The sequence below is a fragment of the Musa acuminata genome, chromosome BXJ2-9 (assembly GCF_036884655.1).
Source record: "Musa acuminata AAA Group cultivar baxijiao chromosome BXJ2-9, Cavendish_Baxijiao_AAA, whole genome shotgun sequence".
NCBI lineage: Eukaryota > Viridiplantae > Streptophyta > Magnoliopsida > Zingiberales > Musaceae > Musa > Musa acuminata.
The window spans coordinates 41,832,869-41,855,000 of record NC_088346.1 but is presented as its reverse complement, the minus strand read 5'-3'; the positions used below and the strand labels follow the sequence as shown (position 1 = coordinate 41,855,000).

Sequence of the window (22,132 nt, the reverse complement as noted above, 5' to 3'; positions counted from 1 at the left end):
GAACACATGCAAAAGCTGAAGACAAACAACCCGATATCTCTGCAGGATTTTAGGGTAGCGATGGAGTTGAACCCACAGCAACTTGGTGAAGATTGGCTGTTGCTACTCGAGAAAATATGCCTTTGTTCATATAAAGAATAAGACAGGTCAACTTCAGGATCTCCTGATATGTCAACTTCTCTTTGGTTGATTTTTAAGAACCTCAAGGAGTGGTTTACTTTTGCTGCTTGCCATCTCTCCATTGAGCATTGCCATGGATCAGTGCAAAATTCTTTTAAAATATCGTGGTCTTATTAAAATGAATCATCTTCCCCGAATATTGTCAGTGCCTGAAGAAAGTTCAGTTTTCCCATGTTTGGCACATTGATGTATGTTCTGAATCCATGTTGACATGTTACACCAGAACCAGATGCCTCAAGCTTTTATATGGTATACAGTGTATTCAGAGAAATCAGTTTTGCAGAATACTAATGTGTAACTTTGATATAGGTAAAATCAATTATGTAGGTTCTTGCGGGGTTCCAGGGTATGTATAATTTATTGAATATGGGTAATATGAGTAATGTCAGTCTCTTACTGGTTCAATATTGTTTAGGAAGATAAATTTGGGTTATCCCGATACAAGCGACACCTAAGAAATCATCTGGAAAGGTCCTATGTATCTTTTCTTTATGAAGTTTGATCTGTTAATCTCATTCTCATGTTTTCGCAGATATTTGGTTGACACTACTGCATATTTAGTTTTGCATAAATTTTTATCATAACATGTGACAGTTGTGGTGGATAATACTAAAAAATGCATCGTCCCTTTCTTGCTTAAAAACTGAGCAGTCAACAATATTGCCATTTGACTTGATGGATCATTATTTAGGATAGCGAAGGCAATTTAAGACCTTGTATTATGTCAACATTTCAAAAAGATGTCTCGCTTATATGTTAAATAATTGTTACATAGCAATGCTATTAATGGTAATATTAGACTTTTTGAAAGTCAGCATATATGATAGTTTATTTCATACATCAAACTGTTGTTGATAACCTATTATGAACAGGGATCACCCAAAGCAATATAACTGTGACAGTTGTATGTTGAAGCATCAATTTGTGACTGCTAGCAACTGGCCCTGGAACACACTGACAGATTTATTAGTTTTCTGGTTAATTTTACTGAAGTTTATTTTTCTTTTTGTATTAATTTTGCTTTGTAATCCTGAAATATTATCCTGTCATTTCCTACCTTGTTGTACTCTTTATGTTAAGGGGATCTGGATGGTGGATCCTTGCTCTTGTGAATCCCAACCAATGAAGTACTTTTTCCAAGTATTTCTTGGTTTTATTTAAGCTCTCTCTTATCCTAAATATGCCTGTGCTAAGATGTCGGCACCAACTTTGAAGGATTGGAATCAGAAACAATTTCATGGTTAAAGGAATTTGGATAAGAGATGAAGAATCAGAAGAGGTCTTACAAATCTCATGGCCACATGCACTTTGTTTTTAATTTTCTGGAAGCATAAAAGTTATTAGAAAATTTTCATAATGATTCCTAAACAAAATTATATTCTTTTTTCATATTTTTGTTTGAAAATTATCAAAATGGTTGTGTCAATTTTTAAACAAAAAATAACTTTTAAATCCTCGTAGTGCATAGTCATATAAAACTAGTTCCCCTTATTTCATACACAAGAAAAGTCTATTCATGTTCCCATTTTTGCTTAAAATGGCCCTTCTCCTTCTAGTCCTTGCTTGAAAAAGTTTTTTTTAACCCAAATCCAAATATTCATAGATTTTCAAGATTAGTCACTTTGTTCTTGCCAAGATGTTCTGCTTGGTTTGCAAATTATCTGTTGGACCTTCTTAGAGAACTTTTAGGTTCTCGTACTATAACTGGTGTAAAATCCAAGATCGTTAGAGATATATGTGCATACAGTTCTCCCATGGTATGCTTTTTTTTATTAAGCCTTGTTTCTTGTGGAACTTGTCGCCAATTGGAAAGGATTAGTTCCTGTACACATTTAATTTTACTTTCTAATTAATAAATAGTATGAACTTGAAAGGATCCATTGGTCCTGATTCTTCTAGTTTTATTTTCTACTTATTTAGAATGTCATGAATGAGCATTGCGATTATATTGATGAGGTAATCTGGTTTTGTTTCTATTTCTAATGAAAATTTCCAATTTTGTGACTTCAATATATTTGATATTTCTTGAATGAAGCCGAGTAACATAGTTGAATTGGATGATTTATGATCTGCAGATGGACAGATTTACTTCCAAGTTTTCTGCCCTTGGTTGTAAGACTAAGGATATGCCATTTCTGCAGTCTAACTGGTACTCTGGCTCAACCAAGACAGTAAATTCTGGAATATGTCTTGAGTAACCTGGTAATTTAGCCAGTGTTCCTCAACATGTCTCTTGGGTACATTCTTAAGATGATCCTTTTTCCTTGCAGAGCATGCAATTTCATTAAAAAATGCCTTCTTTACAGTTTAGTTACGGCAGCCATGATCTATTTCTTTTCTTATACAGTTTTAATGTCAAGGTTTCAGTATCCAGAAAGCTTTGTATGCATCTCTTCTGGCTATTATGATGCTTTAAATAATTTCTGACAAATTATCTTACCTGAAGGACTTTTTTATTTGACTTAATGACTTATTACCTCCATTCTGTGCACTTCAAACCACCCATATTAACTTGTATTGATTTTTGTTCCATCTTAATATATAGACTGATTTTACTGTGTTTCAGTGTCCTGTTGAGGGCAATCTAATAAAAACAACATTTTCTTCTTGGTGATTTATAAACTGGTAGATATTGTGCCTTTTAAAAGTTCTTGGTCATTCCATATAGAATCGTCCATGCTTCTGCTGTAACTTATTTGCGTAGTATGTACAGAAAAAATAGTATTGTTGGTCACAGGACCACAATGTTTATTTTGGTTACTGCTTACATGATTAGTCTTTTTTCTTGATCATACTCGAATCTTCGGTTGGTTGTCACCAACATTAATAATGTTTTAATGGAAGGTACCAAAAGTTGCATGATTAGACCTTGTATTCATGTTTCGCATAGTGTTTTTGCTAATTATTCTATGTACCTCAACTTGTATATTGGAAACAGGATATCTTGAATAGACATTTTCTTGCATAAGAAGCATGGTGATTTTCTTCCACAAGTGCAATTAATTGATTGTGCTGTTGCAATCACAACGCCCATCATGATACACTGGGAGCCAAAAGCACCAAAAGTCGTAAGGATTTACTTCTTAAATCCCAAGAGTAGTTGTGATTCAGTCAGTTCAATAACTTAATGCTTTACAACATCAAAATTCATGTTTGAAATGGTGCAATGATGATTTGTTAAACTCCTAATAGTCAAAAAAATATTTCTCAATGTACTCTTTATCATTTTTAATTTAAATTTGATATCTCATGCTAAGTTGATTTTAGCTAGGAAGTAGCATGCCATTACTTATTCTCTAAATTATAAAATTAGAAAAAGCAATAAAAGTTTCTTCTGCATGGATAATTTTTTCTTTACTTGGTTGAGAAAATATTGCTACTGCTGCATTTGCAAGAAATAACAGAGTAGATTACTTTGTGGAATACCATTTTTCTTAATATGAGTTTTTTTTCTAGATGTTCCTCTTCTACTAAAAACCTTACATGATTTTCATGCTATCTTTTATAATTTATGAATTCTTCTACTGACTCATAATTTCTTAGCACTAAGATATCGAGTTTCTAGTTTTGGAATACATCCTCTCAATAGGATCCCTACAGTTATAATTTGCACTCATCCTGTTCTAGAGGTTTTGTTATCATAATTCTTGGAAGCATCAAACGAGTTTCATATATGCAACATTTGAGAATGGCATATATGTGCAATTTCCCCTGATCAGGAATCATTAAGATCACTAAACTATATGTCCTGAAGATTTAGATTCTTGTTTCTGTACAAAGCTTATGAATGCCTGAAGGTCATGACAAAAAGAATTGTCACTATTTGGGATCAGATGTGTAGCACTGAAATGTTAGCAAATTTGTCATAGTAGATAAATGTTGTGCTTTTTTATGTTGTAGCATCCCCGGAAGTGGGAATTCGTCGTAAGAATGACCAAAGTTGCTGCATATGAGTTGATTCAAGAAAGATGAAGCAATCAGTACTACTAGATAAAAAATAGGCTAATGATATAGGTGGAGGATTCAGATTGTTTCCTGCTTGAGAGGTCATCTTTGAGACGGATCCATGTCTCCATCAAAATCTTGGATGTTTGAGATTGACATGTGATTTTGATGGATTCTGTTGAGATCCATGCCATGACTTAATGTGTGACTTGGTTGCTCTCTGTACCTTCGTTACAGGAGAGAACCCAAACTCGTCTTGGAATGTGGAAGAAATATTGGAAAAAAAAAGAATTAAGAGCTGTATTCTGAAATTTGTTTATCTTCAAGTCTAAGCTAATTTATATATAACTTTATATCCATGATTTGTCACTCTATAAATTCTCTCAAGAAATATTGGTATCCCGAATATATGATTTTGTATACTGATGTTTGATATGACATATATGACACCCTATTTGGCATTGAGTTGGGACTAGGCTTTTTGGTGTTACTGATATTTTAGGCACCTTCTTGGTTGTAGGGTAATTAAATTATTTCTCCATGCATTTTCATTTTATCTTTTTCTTTTCCTCTGGTACCTAGGATTTGAACTGATATATGACTGTGCTTTCAATAGCTTTCTTCCATACATTCTTTTGTTGGCTCTTTGTGGCTGTGGCTCGAGTTCTGTCTCAAATCAGGGACTTGAAGCAATGCTTCCATGGCTGCCATATGAGGAAGACATACAGTACTCATGTCCAATGGCTTACTTCTCATTGATGGTCCTCATACAACTCCATCTGAAGTAGCCAATTTTCAAGCATGTCTCTTTTTTCTATTGGAAGGGAGAGGATGCTATATCAGAATCTTAAATTTTCAGAAGAGAAATAATTTATGGTGCTTGAATCTTGATTACGTTGTTAACAAGGGTTCAAAAAATTCACTCAGTGGACAATTTGGATCAATTTAACAAGGATACCAGAGGACTCTAGTACAAATCAGAGCCTGACATTGTTAAAGCAAAAGACGTATATATATGTACATATATATATGTATACATATATATATGTATACATATATATATGTATACATATATATATGTATATATATATACATATATATATATGTATATATACATATATGTACATATATATATATGTATATATACATATATGTACATATATATATATGTATATATACATATATGTACATATATATATGTACATATATATGTGTGTACATATATATATGTACATATATATGTATGTACATATATGTATATATACATATATATATGTATATATATGTACATATATATATGTATACATATATATATGTACATACATATATATGTACATATATATATGTACACATATGTATATGTACATATATATATGTACATATATGTATATATACATATATATATATATACATTTATATATATGTATATATATATATGTATATATATATATATACATATACATATATATATATACATATACATATATATATATACATATACATATATATATATACATATACATATATATATATACATATACATATATATATACACATATACATATATATATATATACATATATATGTATAACAGGATGTTGGGCCACTGAATGGAAATGGAAAAGTTTATTTTTCCAAGTGCCATGGTCTCCTTTCAATGAATAATGGATCTAATTGACTTGATTTACATGCTATGATGTTATGTTAATTTGAGCTTATAGTACACAGTTTTATGATGTGAAATCATAGTTACTGATCTTATATGGTCTCTGCAGAATAGGTTTCAGATAAGTCCATGAACAATGCTCCAAAGCCCTTCTTCCACCTCAATTTATTGAAGGGGAGAGGTACGTTTCTGATTATAATATGTACATGTTAAAAACATATGACATTTTTTTTATAGACTTTACAGCTATCTCTGGTGATTGGGAACCATGGAAAGTAATACTAACTCCAGCCTTTGTTTGATCTCTCTCTCTCTCTCTCTCTCTCTCACTGCTGTTTCACCCATAAGTTTCCACGGGAACAGAAGGCCGCCGGCAGAACGATCGCTTGCGCTGCTTCTCCAGGTTTGATGTCTCCATCTCACATCTGGTTAAAATCTCCCACATAACCTGCACATCTTGGTATCCACACATTTGAACATCATCGTACAGCTTTAGAATTCCCCCACCTGCCCCATCAGTGAGGAAAGAACAGGACTTAGAACAGGAATCCAAAGTAACAGCTCCTGTGAGCATGCATATATATATATATCCATGGCAAAAGTGGAAGAAAAAGACGCAACCCACCATGCATGATATATCAGTATCGGCTATTTAGTATGTTTGCCTTATTAATGCAATATAACAGTGAAGTTGAGGATGAAACACAAAAAGAGAAGATGCTATGATCTCCTTCTTGTCTTTCTTGCAAATTAAACTGGTGAAGAGAACAGAGAACTTATAGAACTTCTACATGCATGATCCTTCATGCCCCAGCCAGGCGATCTGGAGATCAATGATAAAAGTAAGAGACCTTCGATTTCGACATGATCCTTCAGTCGCCCAAAGAGATTAATTTTCTCCTAGGTTTCCCCTCGGCTTCTTCTTATCTCAGCCTGGTAATAATTATAGAAACACACAGAGAGAGAGAGAGAGAGAGAGTAACCGTGTTTCTGGGACCTGACGCGGGAGGAGACGGCGAGCCAAGCTCGCTTGACGGGGAAGACAACCTTCAAGCGCCACCAAGACACGACCTGGGCTCCTATCCTCCGTCGCCGGCTGGAGCCCCGCGACCCCAGCCGCCCTGCTTCTGCCAGTCCTTCGACTCTTCGTCTCCGATGCACACCCGATCTCCACTCCCTCTCCTCGCGGAGGGTCGATTCGTTTTTAGATTTTCGCCTTCTCCTCTCTTTTATAACGCGCAGGCGGCTCTCTTCTTCTATCTGTGTTGTGCTGTCTGATATCGTCACTCGCGGGATTCTTTTCTTGGAACGGTTGGCTCGCTTGGTAAACATCTCCCATCTGCTACGGACACCGAGGGTAAACATACGAATAAACGGGTGCGAACGCAGACCCCTCTGCTTTTGCAATTACCCAGGACCACGCGATCGTCACTCTCCCGTGGGCCCCTCGCATTCCACCCAATCGCACACCGGATATGACAACGAGAGGGCAGGAGCAAACAAGGGATGAAACGCCACCGCCGCCCCACCCCTCTCTCATCATCACAATGAAATTTTAAATAAATCATTTTTACAATTGAAAAAGAAAAGATATATTCAAACGCAGAGGTGTGAGGAACGGAAAGTGGTCACGTCTTCAGGTTTCCGTTTAGAGCACACGTTTCGGCATGCCACTGGCCGTCACTACCGGGTCAATTTGTAGGACGGTCTCGGTCGCGTGCCGTCAAATTCATCCATGCGTTCGGTCGGCCGAGGACCCCACCTCCGATCCCGTCCACGTCTTCACCGTTTTAAACCTCATGCCATGTACGTATATTATATCTTCTCCCCTAATCTTGTCCAGCCATCGTGAAGGAAGAAAAAGCATGACCGTAGGATGCTCGGAACCTTCCATTGTTAGGTTTGCACAAAGTAGCGTTTGGAGACTGTAACATTACCGTGACTTTCTACCTACACACGTCACTACTGGTTGTATCGGCAAGAAAGTGAGGTATTAACGACCGATCGACCGACGGCTATCCAAAACCAAGTACGTGTTCGATTCCAATTCCAATTCCAATTCCAATTCTATGATGCGTCGTTTCCACGGCCTCGGGGTCTCCGTTTTTGGGCACATGCGGAAAGCACGCGGAGCGTCCCGCGTGAGTGTGGGTCCCGCGACGACGCGTTCCTTCTACCGGGCGCGTCAGGCCGTACACGTGCACGCTCCTCGCTAAACGCAATGCCTGGGACGAATGTGCTCTTTTAGATTCATTCGTAAGGAGGAGCGATGGGTTGGACACTTGGACAGTTCGTTATTACCATCTCCACTCATTATCCTCTCTTGAATCACCTTGTCAACGCTTTTGTCATGCTGTAGCCCCTTCACCTTTCTTCTTCACCTCCTCCGGCACATCTTCGTTGCGTGCTGCCTCCTCTATCTGATCCCCGCCGGGCCGAGCAGCTCCGCTACCGCTGCCGCTGCTGCTACTATCCGCCGCCGTCACCGACTCTTGCTGACTCCATCTGCCCTCCGGCTTCTGTAACGAGACGACGGTCTCGAACGCCCCGGCAAGCGCTTTCACTTTGCTCCCCCTCGCCGCCAGCTTGTCGGCTGTCTCCTCCTCTATGACAGCGTTGTGAGCCGGTGCCGTCTCCTTCCTCCAGCTCACCGCCGCCTGCCTCTTCGACTCCATGGTCTCTTGCTCTGCCTTGTCTACTCCATCGCCTTTTCTCTTGCTTCCTCTTCCTTCCGCCTCATCCCTTTGGCTTCCCGGCATCTGCTCATCTACATTCTTGGCTTTGGACTCTGAGCTCCTCGAATACTGCTCACATTCGACGTTCTTTGCCAGGTTTCGTGCCTCATTGCCTCTGACGACGTCCATCAACTTCTCTTCTTCGGGTTTGACTGCAGCGGCGGTGGAAGACATGACTTTTGGAAGGATTCTGGCGGTCTTCACGAGCGGAACAGCCTTCCCGCCTGCCGGAGTTTTCGAAGCTTTCGCCAAGCTTCGTTTTCGAGCCATGTTTGCCATCGTTGACGGCCCACTTCTCGCTGCTCTCTCCTTTGGGCGGTTTGCTGTGGGAGGTCGTTCAGGTAGGGAAGACGGTGAGTGAGACACGTTCATTTGGCTTCCACGTTTTGCAGCAGCACCAGCTGCTGATGAAGATATCTTGGGCTGTTGGGAGCTGGTGCCATGGCACGAGCTAATGGTTGGCTTAAGATAGTTCGGTGTGGGTTTCTCAGGGATCGTAGGAAGCAAAAACCTTTGGTAGTAAACTTTGATGGTGTCTCTCCCGTTGGCATTGTTGTTCTTAGGTTGGGCACTCAAAATTCTCTTCTTCTGTTGCACTCCTTCGACCTTAGCTGTAGCCATTAGCCACTGCAAAATACCAACATGCAAATCGCAGAAAAGACTAGTAGTTTGAGCAATCACAATGAAACAAGGCATGGAATCGAAGCGAAGAAGGTGCAGGAAATCGAGAGCTTTGAAACCAAGGCATGAACATTGTGATAGTTCAATACCTAATTCATTACAAGTCACGACGTTGATCTCATGATAGATACCCTTGGGCAGAAGAGATAAGAGAGAGGCATTGAAGACGATGGCTGCCTTCTCTTGTTTTCAGCCCATTCTGAACGCGAACAAGCAGAAGAAGAGACGAGGACAGATCATTCTTGGGGAGTCTGTCTGATTGGCATCGTTAATATTAGTACGTTGTAGATAATTGACCAGGTCAAACAAAGGAAGTAGAATCCCTGGAAATGAGCTTCATCTTGATAGCTGGACCTGCACAAACGTGAACTCATTCCTCGAAGCACCACCACCATACGGTACAAGTCACCATTTGCTGTCGAGATTCATCGAGGACCGGCATATGAGACAAGAAGACATGGAGACTCGTGCAGAGTCTGCAGACCTCAGCGTTGACAGAGGAAGCTGAGAGAACAGGAGAGTGAAGACATCACGGAAGAGTGCTTTCGTGGCCAATCCTCTCGAGCTTGGGGGATCACTTTGGCTTATGAAATGTAGACAACAGCTTTTAATGTAAATTAAGATGAGGAGAAAAAGATTCCAATTTATTGCATTTCTCTTGTACGCAAGTTGATAAGACAAAAGTCAAAACTGTTGCTCCATTTTGAACCGTTCAAAGAGATGTCATGAACGTGGTTGTGGTCGATTTATCTTTTTGATGAGTCCAAAGTATTCCACCTTAATATATATATTTTATCGATGGTCTTCTCCTCTTTCTTTCGTCAAAAAGCTGTGCAGGAATTAAAACAACTAAGTGTTTTATAGTATCAGTTCAAAGCAAAGTCATTGATTAAAAAATAAAAAAGATTGGTATTGAGTAAGTATTTTTAATTAACTTCTTCGCATCTTCAAATATGATAGCTATCAATTTTATATTGTTAAAATAATATAATTTTATTTATTTTAAAAATTATGAAATCTGATAAAAAAAAGTAGTTTTGTTAAATATGATTTACAGAATCTCAATATCATTGAAGATCAAAAAGAATAAATGAATAAAGACATGTAGAAAAATGTAACATCCCTCTATATGTTATAGTAAACAATAGATAAGTCTATATTTTATCGAATCATGTCAGAATCAACATTAATAAGAATTTAAAAAGTTCTAAAAACTATGTGTGGAGATACACACAAGTTCAAAATTTCAAGGCTTCAAATCTTTGACATGAGTTTTAAATTCTTATGATAAAAAATTTTGAGTCTATTACTGATTTTTCCTCAAAAATGTCTTCTATTGTAAATCAAATTAGATTTTACAATAAAAACTTAAAAGATTAAACCATGATGAAAAGAAATAAAAAATTTATCTTCAAAGTTAGATATAATTGTTACTATTATAGAATAATATAAATATACAAGAAAAGCACCTTTGTTTGTTGATGAATTAATGGGATCACTATTATATGTATTTTTACTTTTTTCCCAAGGTGAAATCAAATCTAATCGAACCTTAACAACATAAGCAATGGCAGCTCAATAAGTACCACAATTCATATACTGAAAGTACAAATATAAAATAATATATTGTTAAACTTATACATACTTTATGCATCCATACTTGCATTTAAAAAAAAAAAACATATATATTGCTAAACCTTTTTTATGCTTATATAAAGAGCAAACATAACTTTGTATACTTTCCAAATCATAAATTTTAGCATAACAAGCACATAATATAAGTTTCAAATATAATCATTGAACATATTTCCATAATAAAAACATAAATGAATAAAAATCATCTTAATGCAAAGATTACCATTAACTAATCATGAATTAATATAAATATAACTAAGAGTTCACATCTAAATTTATAGATAATCATTAATATAGCTAAGACACATATCATAATTGTCCCTTTTATAAGACTCAAAATCATGTTTAACTACATGATATAAGTAACATATTTATCCCTATGTAAGGACCCAAAAAAAACTAGTTAGTTCAACTTATGAGTAATATATCCATTGATAAGATCTTAATTATAACCAAACTAATTGAATAATTGAATATAACGTAAAATTACATATTGACCTATCCTTCCAATGCATAAATCTTTACATATCATTTCAAATATATCAAATAATTATAACATTAAAAAATATAATAATCAAATAATTTTTAATTATTTTAAAATATAATATCAATAAGCTTATTTTTAAAAGTTAGTAATTCATTTAACATTTGTAAATCATATAACTTTATTATTAGCAAACACATATATTATTAAATTTAAAAATAAGTAAGACAGAATCATTGGATACTTAAGTTGATCGATCGTAGACTACTATAATTGATACAATGATCATCATAGACTATTATAACTGATGTAATGATCGAGACCCTTCTTCTTCTTCTTCTTCTCCTAATTCCTTCAAATAACATAAATTAATACAGTGAAAAATCATAATCCTTTCTTTCTTACCTCGATAATGATAATAACTTATTTATTTTTGAAGATCATATAACATTCAATGATTTAAGATCAATTGATCTATGGTCCGTCTACTTTTTGATTGGTAGAGAATGGTTGGAATTCAAAACAATATATGCTTATAATCATTCAAATTTTAAACAGAAACTCTTTCAATATAAAAAATGAGATCCTTAACGTCACATACCCCTTTTTTTCTTTTACTTACTCTTTTCATCCTCATTGCCAAATTCACCTTTTCTCTTCCTCTTTACCGAGTTTCCCACATGCACACCTCTGCCAAATTTTTCACTCACGCAGATATAAGATTTCTGTGAGATCAAATCATATGATGCATAGATATAAGATTCTTTCTTCTTATAATATAAAAAATTTGATAAAAAAATTATAATCCTATTGAGTGTTAGCCCTACGGGTAAAATCTCTCTAGGAGATCGCCTCTCCTCACGTATAAAACAAAGATGTCATTTTGAGAAAATAATAGAGATTACATACTAAATATCCTAATTTTTTGAATATCCAAATATGACCCTCTATAGTAATCTTAAACAAAAGTTTTATACTCTAAACTTGATGTACCTAAATCAAAAAATAATTGATGGTAGTTGGTCTTCATAACCTAATCGAGCTCTCAATTTGCTACGATTACTCTATTATTATAGTTCTTCATTTTAAAATTTGCTCCGATGTATCAGCGATGCAATAGTTTACTCTTCGTATAACGTTTTTTTTGTACTGAATCGGTTCAAGCTCGATTACACTATCTAGATCATTTATATATTTCTTCAACTTAACATATAAAACACATCATGAACTCCAAAATGGTAATATAAGTTTATAAGCTACTTGTCCGATCCTTTCTAAAATCTCAAATGGTCCTATAAATTTAGGACTTAGTTTACCATGTAATCCAAATCTCATAACACCGAAAACTTCTACAAAAATATGATCTTCAACATTAAATTTCAAATAACATATTCTATTATCAATATAACTCGTTTGTCTGTTCTGCACTACAAGAATATATTCTCTAATCATTTTGATCTTCTCAATAGTTTCTTCAATTATGTTAGGTCTCAAGTGCTTCCTATTACTAATATCATCCCAACGTATAAGAGATATATATTTTTTTTCTTCCATACAATGCTCCAATTTTATTACTTTTTTGCTACCGATTGTTATAAGCAAACTTCACCAATGATAATATTTCATCCAAAAATCCTCAAATCAATAACACAAGCTCTAAGCTTGTCCTCAAGGATCTGTATAACTCTTTCTGACTAATCATTTGTTTGTGGATGAAAGCCTATACTAAAATTCAGATTAATCCTTGGAGGCTTATGAAGTCTCTTCCAAAAGTGTGAAATAAATCTTGAATCTCTATATGAAACAATCAGTACACCATGCAATCTAATAAGTTTCTCAATATATAACGTGGTTAACTTTTGGATCAATCTTGATGTCAATAAGATGAGCTGCTTTGATAAGCCAATCCATAATAATCCAAATAGTATTATTCTATGGTGAGTCTTTGACAATCCTATAATAAAAACCATAGATATATTGTGTCGTTTCTATTGAGGTATAGGCAAAGGTTGTATTTTTTTTAGGTGACTTCTTATGCTGAAATTTACTTATTGATAAATAAGATATAACAAAAAAAAATTATATTTTTTAAATATTTTTTACTAATTTTTTTTTATATCTCTATACATCTTAGTTCCACTTGGTGCGCTTTATAATCTGTGTAATAAGCTTTTCTCATTATTTTCTTTTTTAAGTTTGGATTATTCGACATATAAATTCTATTACTAAATCTCAAAGAGTCATTTTTATGAATTTTAAATTTCGATTGAGATCCAACCTCAACCTCAACATTATGAATTTTTTTCAACACATTTAATTCTCTCGATGAAGGTAGGCTAAATAATAAGATTAATAACAGATGCCATTGTATTTAGATTCTCAATTTGTTTAAATATATTAGAACACACATTTGAGTGGTGATCATAATTGTAAGATTACTTGTACCCTTCCATTTGCCTTAATATGTGATAGTTTATAGTAAGATAAATAATATTTTGATTCTTTTTTTATCTCAAATTTAGTTCTTTCTGAGTAAAAATATACTTTAAACTTTTATAATCAGTAAATATTTCACATGTTGTATATTTCCAAAGCATAAACTAGTGTTTTCAAATTCAAGATATAATTCTTGGTCTGTGATTTTAGTTGTTTGGAGTCATAAGCTACCACTTTACCCTGTAACACCAGAACATATTTCATTTCTCATCATTATGTATAGTAAAAACCTCCACCACTTAAAAGGTATAGTAAGAATAGGACAAGTTATTAGTCTTTTTATTATTATTTTTAATTTCTTGGAAGCTTTCTTGACAATCATATAATCATTTGAACTTAATTCCTTTTATGTGTCAAACGAGTTAAAGTTATAATGCTAGAAAATCCTTCTATAAATTTTTTTTAATAGCCAACAAATCCCAAGAAACTATGAATATCATATACATTAGTTGGTCTGTTCCATTCTATAACAATTTTTCACTTTCTATTGGAACAACTGAATTTTTTGTATTTCTTCAATTTTGTATATAACTTGTTATCCCTTAGAATTTGTAAAAAAATTATCAATTATTCTTCATGTTTTGCTTTACTTCTTGAATATACCAAATTATTATCAATGAATACTAAAATATATTTATCTAAGAATGAGTTGAATATCTTATTTATTAGATTCATGAATGTTGTAGGTACATTAATCAATCCAAAAGGTACAATAAAAAATCCATAATATCTATATTTATTAGATTCAAAAATAAATTTAGGTACATCTTTGGTCTTAATTTTTAGTTGATAATAGTTGATGATGATAATTGAACGGTAGATCAATCTTTGAAAATACTTATGTATACTACAATTGATCAAATAAATGAACAATTCTTAATAAAGGATATCTGTTTTAAATTATTATTTTATTTAAATCTTGATAATCAATAAACCTTCTTCTTTACAAACAAAACAGGAGCACCCAGGGAGAGACACTAGGTCTAATAAACCTTTATCAAGCAATTCTTATAGTTGTTCTTTCAATTCCTTTAATTCAATAGACACACACACACACACACACTATTTAAGGAGTTTTAGGTATCGATCTTATTCTTGGTAGTATATCAATAGTAAATTTTATTTCTCTATCAGGTGACAATCCTAGTAGATATTCTATAGAAACCTTTTGAGTATTCACAAACTATAAGAATCTCTACCAAGTTCACTTGACCAAATAACCATTGCATTCCTTCTTCATTAGTTGTTTAGCTTGAATAGCTAAAATTTTACAAGGGGAATAATATTAGTAAAGCAACCATAAAATCTAAATTCAGTCTCACTTGGGATATGAAAATTCATAATCTTTCTATGAAAATCAAGGGAGTCATGGCTAATCAGTTCATTCCTAGAATAATAATATTAAAATCTGTTTTTTCTAGTTTAATTAAATCAACCGAAAGCTCTCTACCATCAATATTGACTATGCAAGATTTATAATCATGCATGATCATTTTTTCTACACCGATCAGAGTATCAATGCTTAATACAATATCTAAAGGTACACACATCAAACTATGCTTCTTAGCAAACTTTATAGACACAAAAGAATGAGTGGCACCATAATCGAATGAGGCAAATGAAGAAGATACCAATATGATATCTGATACCATACATAATATTAGAAATCTGAGTATTTTCTAGTGTCACGGCGTGAAGTTTCCCTAATGCTTTAGATTTCTGATAGTTGGCCCTTTTAGATTGGACCTTTCTATCCCCTTAATTTTGTGTCTTCTGTTAGGGACATTCAACAATTTTATGGCCTTGTTGACTACAACGCAAATATACCCCAAAAAGCCACCAACATTCTTTATCTGCATGGAACTTATCGTAGTATTTGCATTTGACTGAAAACACTCTTTTTCCAAGTTTGATTTTGATGGAAGTATGAAGCATTATATCTCTTCTTTACATGTCCTTTCTTTCTCTGATTTATTATTTAATTCTCTCTTTTAACATTTTTAGGGTCCCGTTTTCACAACTTGAGCCTTGTTATCCATAGCTACTTATGTTTTCAATTCAAATGATATCACTTACTGTTTGATTTGTCCTCTTAATCCATATATATATATATATATATATATATATATATATATCTCTCTTTGGTTGTTCTTATTTGTACCAACGAACTTTGGAGCATACTTTGGTTGTTCTTATGGCATATCGTCATTTTGCTTCAGCCTTAGGAATCTTTCTTCCGTTTGCATTTAAACACTTGTAGCAAAACACATTTATGTAAAAGACTCCTTAAACCTGTTGCAAAAGATCAGAATCTCATTCCCATTTACATCCTTCTCAAGTGTTGTTCTTTCAATTTGCCACCACTTATATGCATTCCCATGTAATATAAATGTCCCAAATGTAATATTCTCTTCGTTGGCATTGCCTTAAACATAGGAGGATTCAATCTCCATGCTTAATAATTTGGAAGCTCTTTTCTATTCCCTTAAGCTATTGATTAACCTCTAATAGTTTGGTTGATATGGGTGTACCTAATTTACTACAATCAGCTCATATGGGCCTTTTTGATGCTATGATATTTTCTACAACCAATAATATTATCTCATAGTCTTTAACTTAGCCCACTCAAATGACAATTGAAGAACATATTCCCTAGATAAAGTTAAAACTGTAAAATACTTAATTTTGTAATTTCCTAAAGTATTGTTTTATACTATAGTACTAACTTTGGTATTTTAGGGTTAGAAAGGAGTTTAGAAATTAAGAATATTGGCATAAACTCTCTCGTTGTTCTCTTTTAAACTTTATATCTCTTGGATGCATTCTTGAGTGGTGAGTCTTTTGATTTTGGTTTTGTATCATTTTATGATTTTAAACTTGGTGATGAACTATTTTTTTATTTTATTAAATTATTATTATGAGTTTATGATTTATTGTGAGTCTAAGTTAGGACGCTACGTAAGTAGATTCTAATAATATCTATTAACTCAAATTTAAAAGGAATGACTTATATGCTATGTTTTTTAAAATATAAGGTTTATTTTAGACACAAGTAAACTATAAGGGCTTAAGAAGTTCATGGTCAAAACCATATAGACTAAAATGAACCTTAACTCTATTAAAATAGAAGTTAGAGTAATAATGGTTATAATAAAGTTTATATTCTTGTGATAAGGTCTAGAATCATATTTAACCTTATGATATATGTAACATATTGATCATTATGTTGGGGCTAAAAGAAAGTAGCTTTAAAATTTATGACCATTGTATAATCCTATTGGGAGGATTTAAATTAAAATCAAATGAACTAAATAATTAAATATCACTTAAAATAATATATTAAACTATTCATCGAATGCATAAGTCTTTACACGTCATTTCAAATTCGTCAAATAATATAACATTCAAAAATATAATAATAAAATATTTTTTTAATCATTTTAAATAAATACAATATCAACAAGACTAGTAATTTGTTTAACATTTGTAGATCATATAAATTTATTATTAGCAAGCATATATTATTAAATTTGAAAACAAGTATTATAAAGTAATACTTCTCCTAAATCATTATAATTGATATAGTGATCATGGCCCTCTTTTACTTCTCCTAAATCATTTAAATAATATAAATCAATACAATAAAAATTATAATAATTTCTTTCTTATCTCAATAATAATAATTTATTTATTATTTTAAGATCATATCATATTCAATGATATAGGATTAATTGATCTATGATCCTTTCTACTTTCTGATTGGTAGGGAATGATAGGAATTCAAAATCATACATGCATATAATATTTTAAATTTTAAATGAACTCTTTTAATATAAAAAATGAGATTCTTAAGATCACATACCTTTTTAGATTATTATTATTATTATTTTATTATTATTATTATTATTATTATTATTATTATTATTATTATTATTATTATTATTATTATTATTTCCTCTAGTTTTCCACACATGCACGCCTTTGTCAAATTTCCACACAGGCACGTCACTTCCCTCACCCACGACACACACCATATGCCACAACAAGTCGACCAATACATTTTATGACACAATTATCTTGTTTTTTTCTCATCATAAGATCAAGATTTCTACTCGATCAATATTTTTATTGAATCAAATCATAAGATGTATAGATATAAGATTCTTTCTTCTGATAACTTAAAAATTTTGATGAAGAAATCATAAGATTGTAGTATTTACCTACTCGATCTTGATTTCCTAGTGAGTGTTAGCCTATGCATCTTCTCATGAATCAAAGTGTTGGCCTCTGCATCTTCTCATGAATAAAAGAAATACGCCCTTCTAAGAAAATAATATAGGTTACACACTAAATACCCTATAACCCTAAATTTTTAAAAATACCCCTCTATAGTAATCTTAATTATATATGTTATAAAATAATATTATGGGTATTACAATAATGACAGAGGTTATAGATGTTTTGACACTCAATGTAGGGGATAAAGTCTATTAAATGAGAGGCAGAGTAACTTCAACCAAGGCAATAAATAAACCCATAAATGTTTTTCATTATAAGAAAGTTAGATATATTGAAAAAGACTATTGGTAAAAAATAAAAATTTAAATGTTTCTTTAAATTTGCTCTTATTGTGAAAAAAATATGAGCATATTATAAAGATTGTGGTAATAAAAATCAAACAAATTATCATGAAGAAAATAATAGTGAAAAATTGGAAAAAAAAATGACATATAATGATGAATATTATATATTTGTTTGATTGTTAGATAGTGGATGCAATAATCATATGACAAGTGATAAAAATTTATTTTAAAGATTTATTCAATCAGATTATAGTGTATATGGTAAAAGGAAAAGAAACATTTGCCATGAACATAAAATTTAATAAGAAATTTATTAATGATTCGATATTTATTTATAGATTAAAATAAAATCCTATTAGTGTAGAGTGTTTGATGAGAAAATATTATTATACTTTTTTATGATGAAAATATTTGAGTAATGATTAAAAAAAGTTTATGAGAATGATGAAAAATAAGATATTTTCTTTATTGTATTTTGATTTTTCTTACATGCACTTTCTATTACAATTATTGATAAATCGTCACTATGACACAATATATATTATGATGGACTAGAACTATTACATTAGAAAATATAATAGTTAGTAAATCAAAATTTTAAAACAAAGATAATATTTATGAATATTGTGTTTTTAGAAAATAGCATAGTCATTCCTGGAAGGTGATTATTTTATAAAAAAAGGCTAAAGTCTTTTCTATTTTCAAAATTTTTATAACTTATGTAGAAAAGTAAGGTGATTATTTTATTAAAACCCTAGGTACTGATAGAAGGGGTAAATTCACTTCCAAATATCTTGTTAATCTTTGTAAGATTGTAGACATTCATAGTGAATTGACTACAAACTATACGTCCCAACAAAATAGAATAGTAAAGTGAAACTAATCGAGTTATGATTGAGAAAATAGTACTAAAAGAGTATGCTTAAAAAGAAAATAGTATTAAAAGAGTTTTTTGGCAAAAGCCATCAGCATACTAATGTATTTGCTAAGCCACTTTCCCACCAAGATAGTTTAAGATAAAATATTCTCTCAAGCATGGTTTGATAGAAAGCCTGATGTGAATCACTTTAAGTTATTTAATTGTGTTACTTGCTCTCATGTTCCTTAAAAAAAAAAAATAGTAAAAGCTTTTGTTCCTTCAAACAAAAGCATTTTATGCATCTTTATGAGGTAAAATAGTGAATAAAAACTTTTAGACTTCATGATCCTATAACTAAAAAGATTAATTATAAGTTATGGTATTATTTTCAATGAAAAAATATTTGAAATTTTAATATAGTTGAAATTCCTATAGTCATAGGAGAAGAAAAGGTTAATAAAGCACATGATACATTTTCTATTGTGAATATCCCATCTAAATCTCCTCGTAATTTAATTGATTCCGATATCCATACAAGTGATTCTGAAATATCACTAAGAAAATTTTATAGTCTTATAAAAATATATCAATATAATGATCTTACATGTTTTGCTTTTAAACCTACTTGTTTTGAAGCTACAACTCCAAAATAAAAATTAGTGTAAACAATAAATGACAAACCACAAACTATTGAAAAAAAACAAACTTTAAAGCTGATAAATTTACCTTCTATTAAAATAAATAGTTGGACTTAAGTAGATCTACACGTAAAGATTTAACGTGAATGATTCACTACAAAAACATAAAAGCCCATTTAGTTGCCAGAGAGTATTATCAAATTATATGTTTTGATTTTTCAGAAACTTTTCTCTAGTTCTAAGAACTGATACAATTAGAACAGTGTTCGACAATTCCAAAAAAATAATAGGTTTATAAATTTGATATTAATAAGTTTTTAAATAAAAAATTACAATAGGAGGTTTGAGTTAAGTAACTTAAAAAATTTAAAATTAAAATGTATGAAAATAAAGTCTACAAGTTAGAGAAATTGTATCAAGGGCATAGTACAATAGAATGGATAACTACTTTCGTAACATAAATTTCAATAAAGTTAAAGTGAAACAACTTTATATATAAAAGTTCAAAGAATGAAAAATTTTATTCTCTTTTTGTATAATGATATGATTTATATTCAAAATTTGATAAGTATGCTTGATGAATATAAGAAAAAATGATATTAGAATTCAAAATGATTGATTTATGGATTTTATACTATTTTATGGGAAAGAAAATTGTTCAAGATGCAAATGAATTATTTTTATGCTAAGAAAAATACGTTAGAGATTTGTTAAGATATTTTATATGACAACTATAAGTCAATATGTACTCTAATGAATATAAATAATAAGCTAATGTTAGATGATGGAACTAAAAAAAAAGATGTTGCAAGCAGCATAGAAGTTTAATTGAATAATTTATCTCACATATTAAAGGTTTGATATTATGTTTATAGCTAGTTTGTTGGTACAACTCTTGTAAGTATTATTTTAGAGCAACTAAAGAGTTATTAGATATGATGTTCGTTATCAGTAGGTAAAAAATTGAAGTTATATTCTTATACAGATAATAATCGGATTGGTTGTACATATGATTAAAAAAAATAAAAGGTTTATATGCAGACTTGGCTTAGGGATAATTTCATGGATGATAAAAAAAAAAAGTGTTACTCTCTCAAATTCTGAGACATAATATATAGTGACTACAAGCATAACATGACAAACAATTTGGATCTAAAAAATTTTAGTAGATTTTTTAAGAAAAACAAGGTGGACAAATTAAAATATAATGTGGCAATAAGTCTATTATTACAGTGATAAAAAATCTTATCTTTCACAGGTGCACTAAATATATCAAAGATTGACATTACTTCATCCACTCTCAATAATTCAAAATGGATAAGCAGGTGAGTGAATGAAATATCATACAACTTGGTCGTTTTATTTTTTAGAAAAAGCTTATACTTATCTTCCTTATGTTCCTATAAATAAGTTCTATTAATATACCTACCGTCTTCTACTCTTTCTTACTGTGCCTTAAGCCACCAAAATTACATTTGTAGTATGATATTATGTTTATGATTTTGATTTTTCTTTCTAATGAATGCTTGTTGTCATAGGATGCTAGTTTCATGTGACACAACCTAATATAATATGGTATAGGATAATCTGATAAATCATAGAATAGGATAATATATACATAAACATAATGTAGCAGAAACTTTGATTCTCTTTTGATAGGTATTGGAATCTCTTTGTTTCACATGGATGGTAGCATAAACATAATGTAGCATAATGTAACATATTGCTCGCTATATGCTATCCATCCATGTGATCGTGGCAGTGCTGACTACGCCCGTTTCGATGCTCAAAGGAGGAATCATGGATCAAGCCGTCACCTCATTCATCTATCTACCTCCTAACCCAAATTACTCAGCAATCGAATGACATAGTTCTGCAGACGGATCAGCGGAGTGTTCGCAGGCGCCAACCGGCGGCCACTCATGCCGTCCGAGGCGCCACTCTTGCTCTTCCTGGCACCGCCGCCGCCGGTGGCCGCCACCATCCGCTCGCAGAAAGGGCACATGGTCAGCGTTGCTGCCTTCAGAAGCTGCACGTAGAGCGGCCCTCCCGGTTTCGCACACCTTTAGCCTCTGGTTCTCATCACTCGTAGGCTCTCACAACACCGCTTGAGGCACTCAATACTCCACCTCGATCTGCTTCAACTTCGTCCTGCATCCATGCAGAGTAGTCACGGATGCAACGGATATCCATCTCACAAGCAATAACCTCTCGAAGATCATCGAGTTCT

At 32.3% G+C, this 22,132-nt stretch overlaps 3 protein-coding genes across 3 annotated transcripts in view; 1 reads left to right on the top strand and 2 right to left on the bottom strand.

Annotated features, from left to right (window-relative positions):
• LOC135623445 (uncharacterized) overlaps positions 1 to 713 on the top strand; it is a 2,702-nt gene extending 1,989 nt beyond the window's left edge. Inside the window, exon 1 of the mRNA XM_065126421.1 lies at positions 1 to 713. This exon is cut by the window's left edge and continues 1,989 nt beyond it. Coding sequence (XP_064982493.1) covers positions 1 to 141 — 141 coding nt within the window. The 3' untranslated portion in view covers positions 142 to 713.
• Positions 714 to 5,928: 5,215 nt separating this feature from the next.
• Positions 5,929 to 7,126, bottom strand: LOC135621862 (uncharacterized). Its single transcript, XM_065123467.1, has 2 exons — positions 6,775 to 7,126; positions 5,929 to 6,298 (listed from the first exon to the last, which is right to left on the bottom strand). The coding sequence occupies exons 1-2, from the start codon at positions 7,121 to 7,123 to the stop codon at positions 6,129 to 6,131; spliced, it is 519 nt and encodes a 172-aa protein (XP_064979539.1). The 5' UTR covers positions 7,124 to 7,126; the 3' UTR covers positions 5,929 to 6,128.
• Positions 7,127 to 7,994: 868 nt separating this feature from the next.
• On the bottom strand, positions 7,995 to 21,907 carry LOC135622041 (uncharacterized). The gene is made up of 3 exons (XM_065123672.1): positions 21,754 to 21,907; positions 9,617 to 9,711; positions 7,995 to 9,153 (listed from the first exon to the last, which is right to left on the bottom strand). The coding sequence occupies exons 1-3, from the start codon at positions 21,905 to 21,907 to the stop codon at positions 8,140 to 8,142; spliced, it is 1,263 nt and encodes a 420-aa protein (XP_064979744.1). The 3' UTR covers positions 7,995 to 8,139.
• Between the last annotated feature and the right edge of the window lie 225 nt (positions 21,908 to 22,132).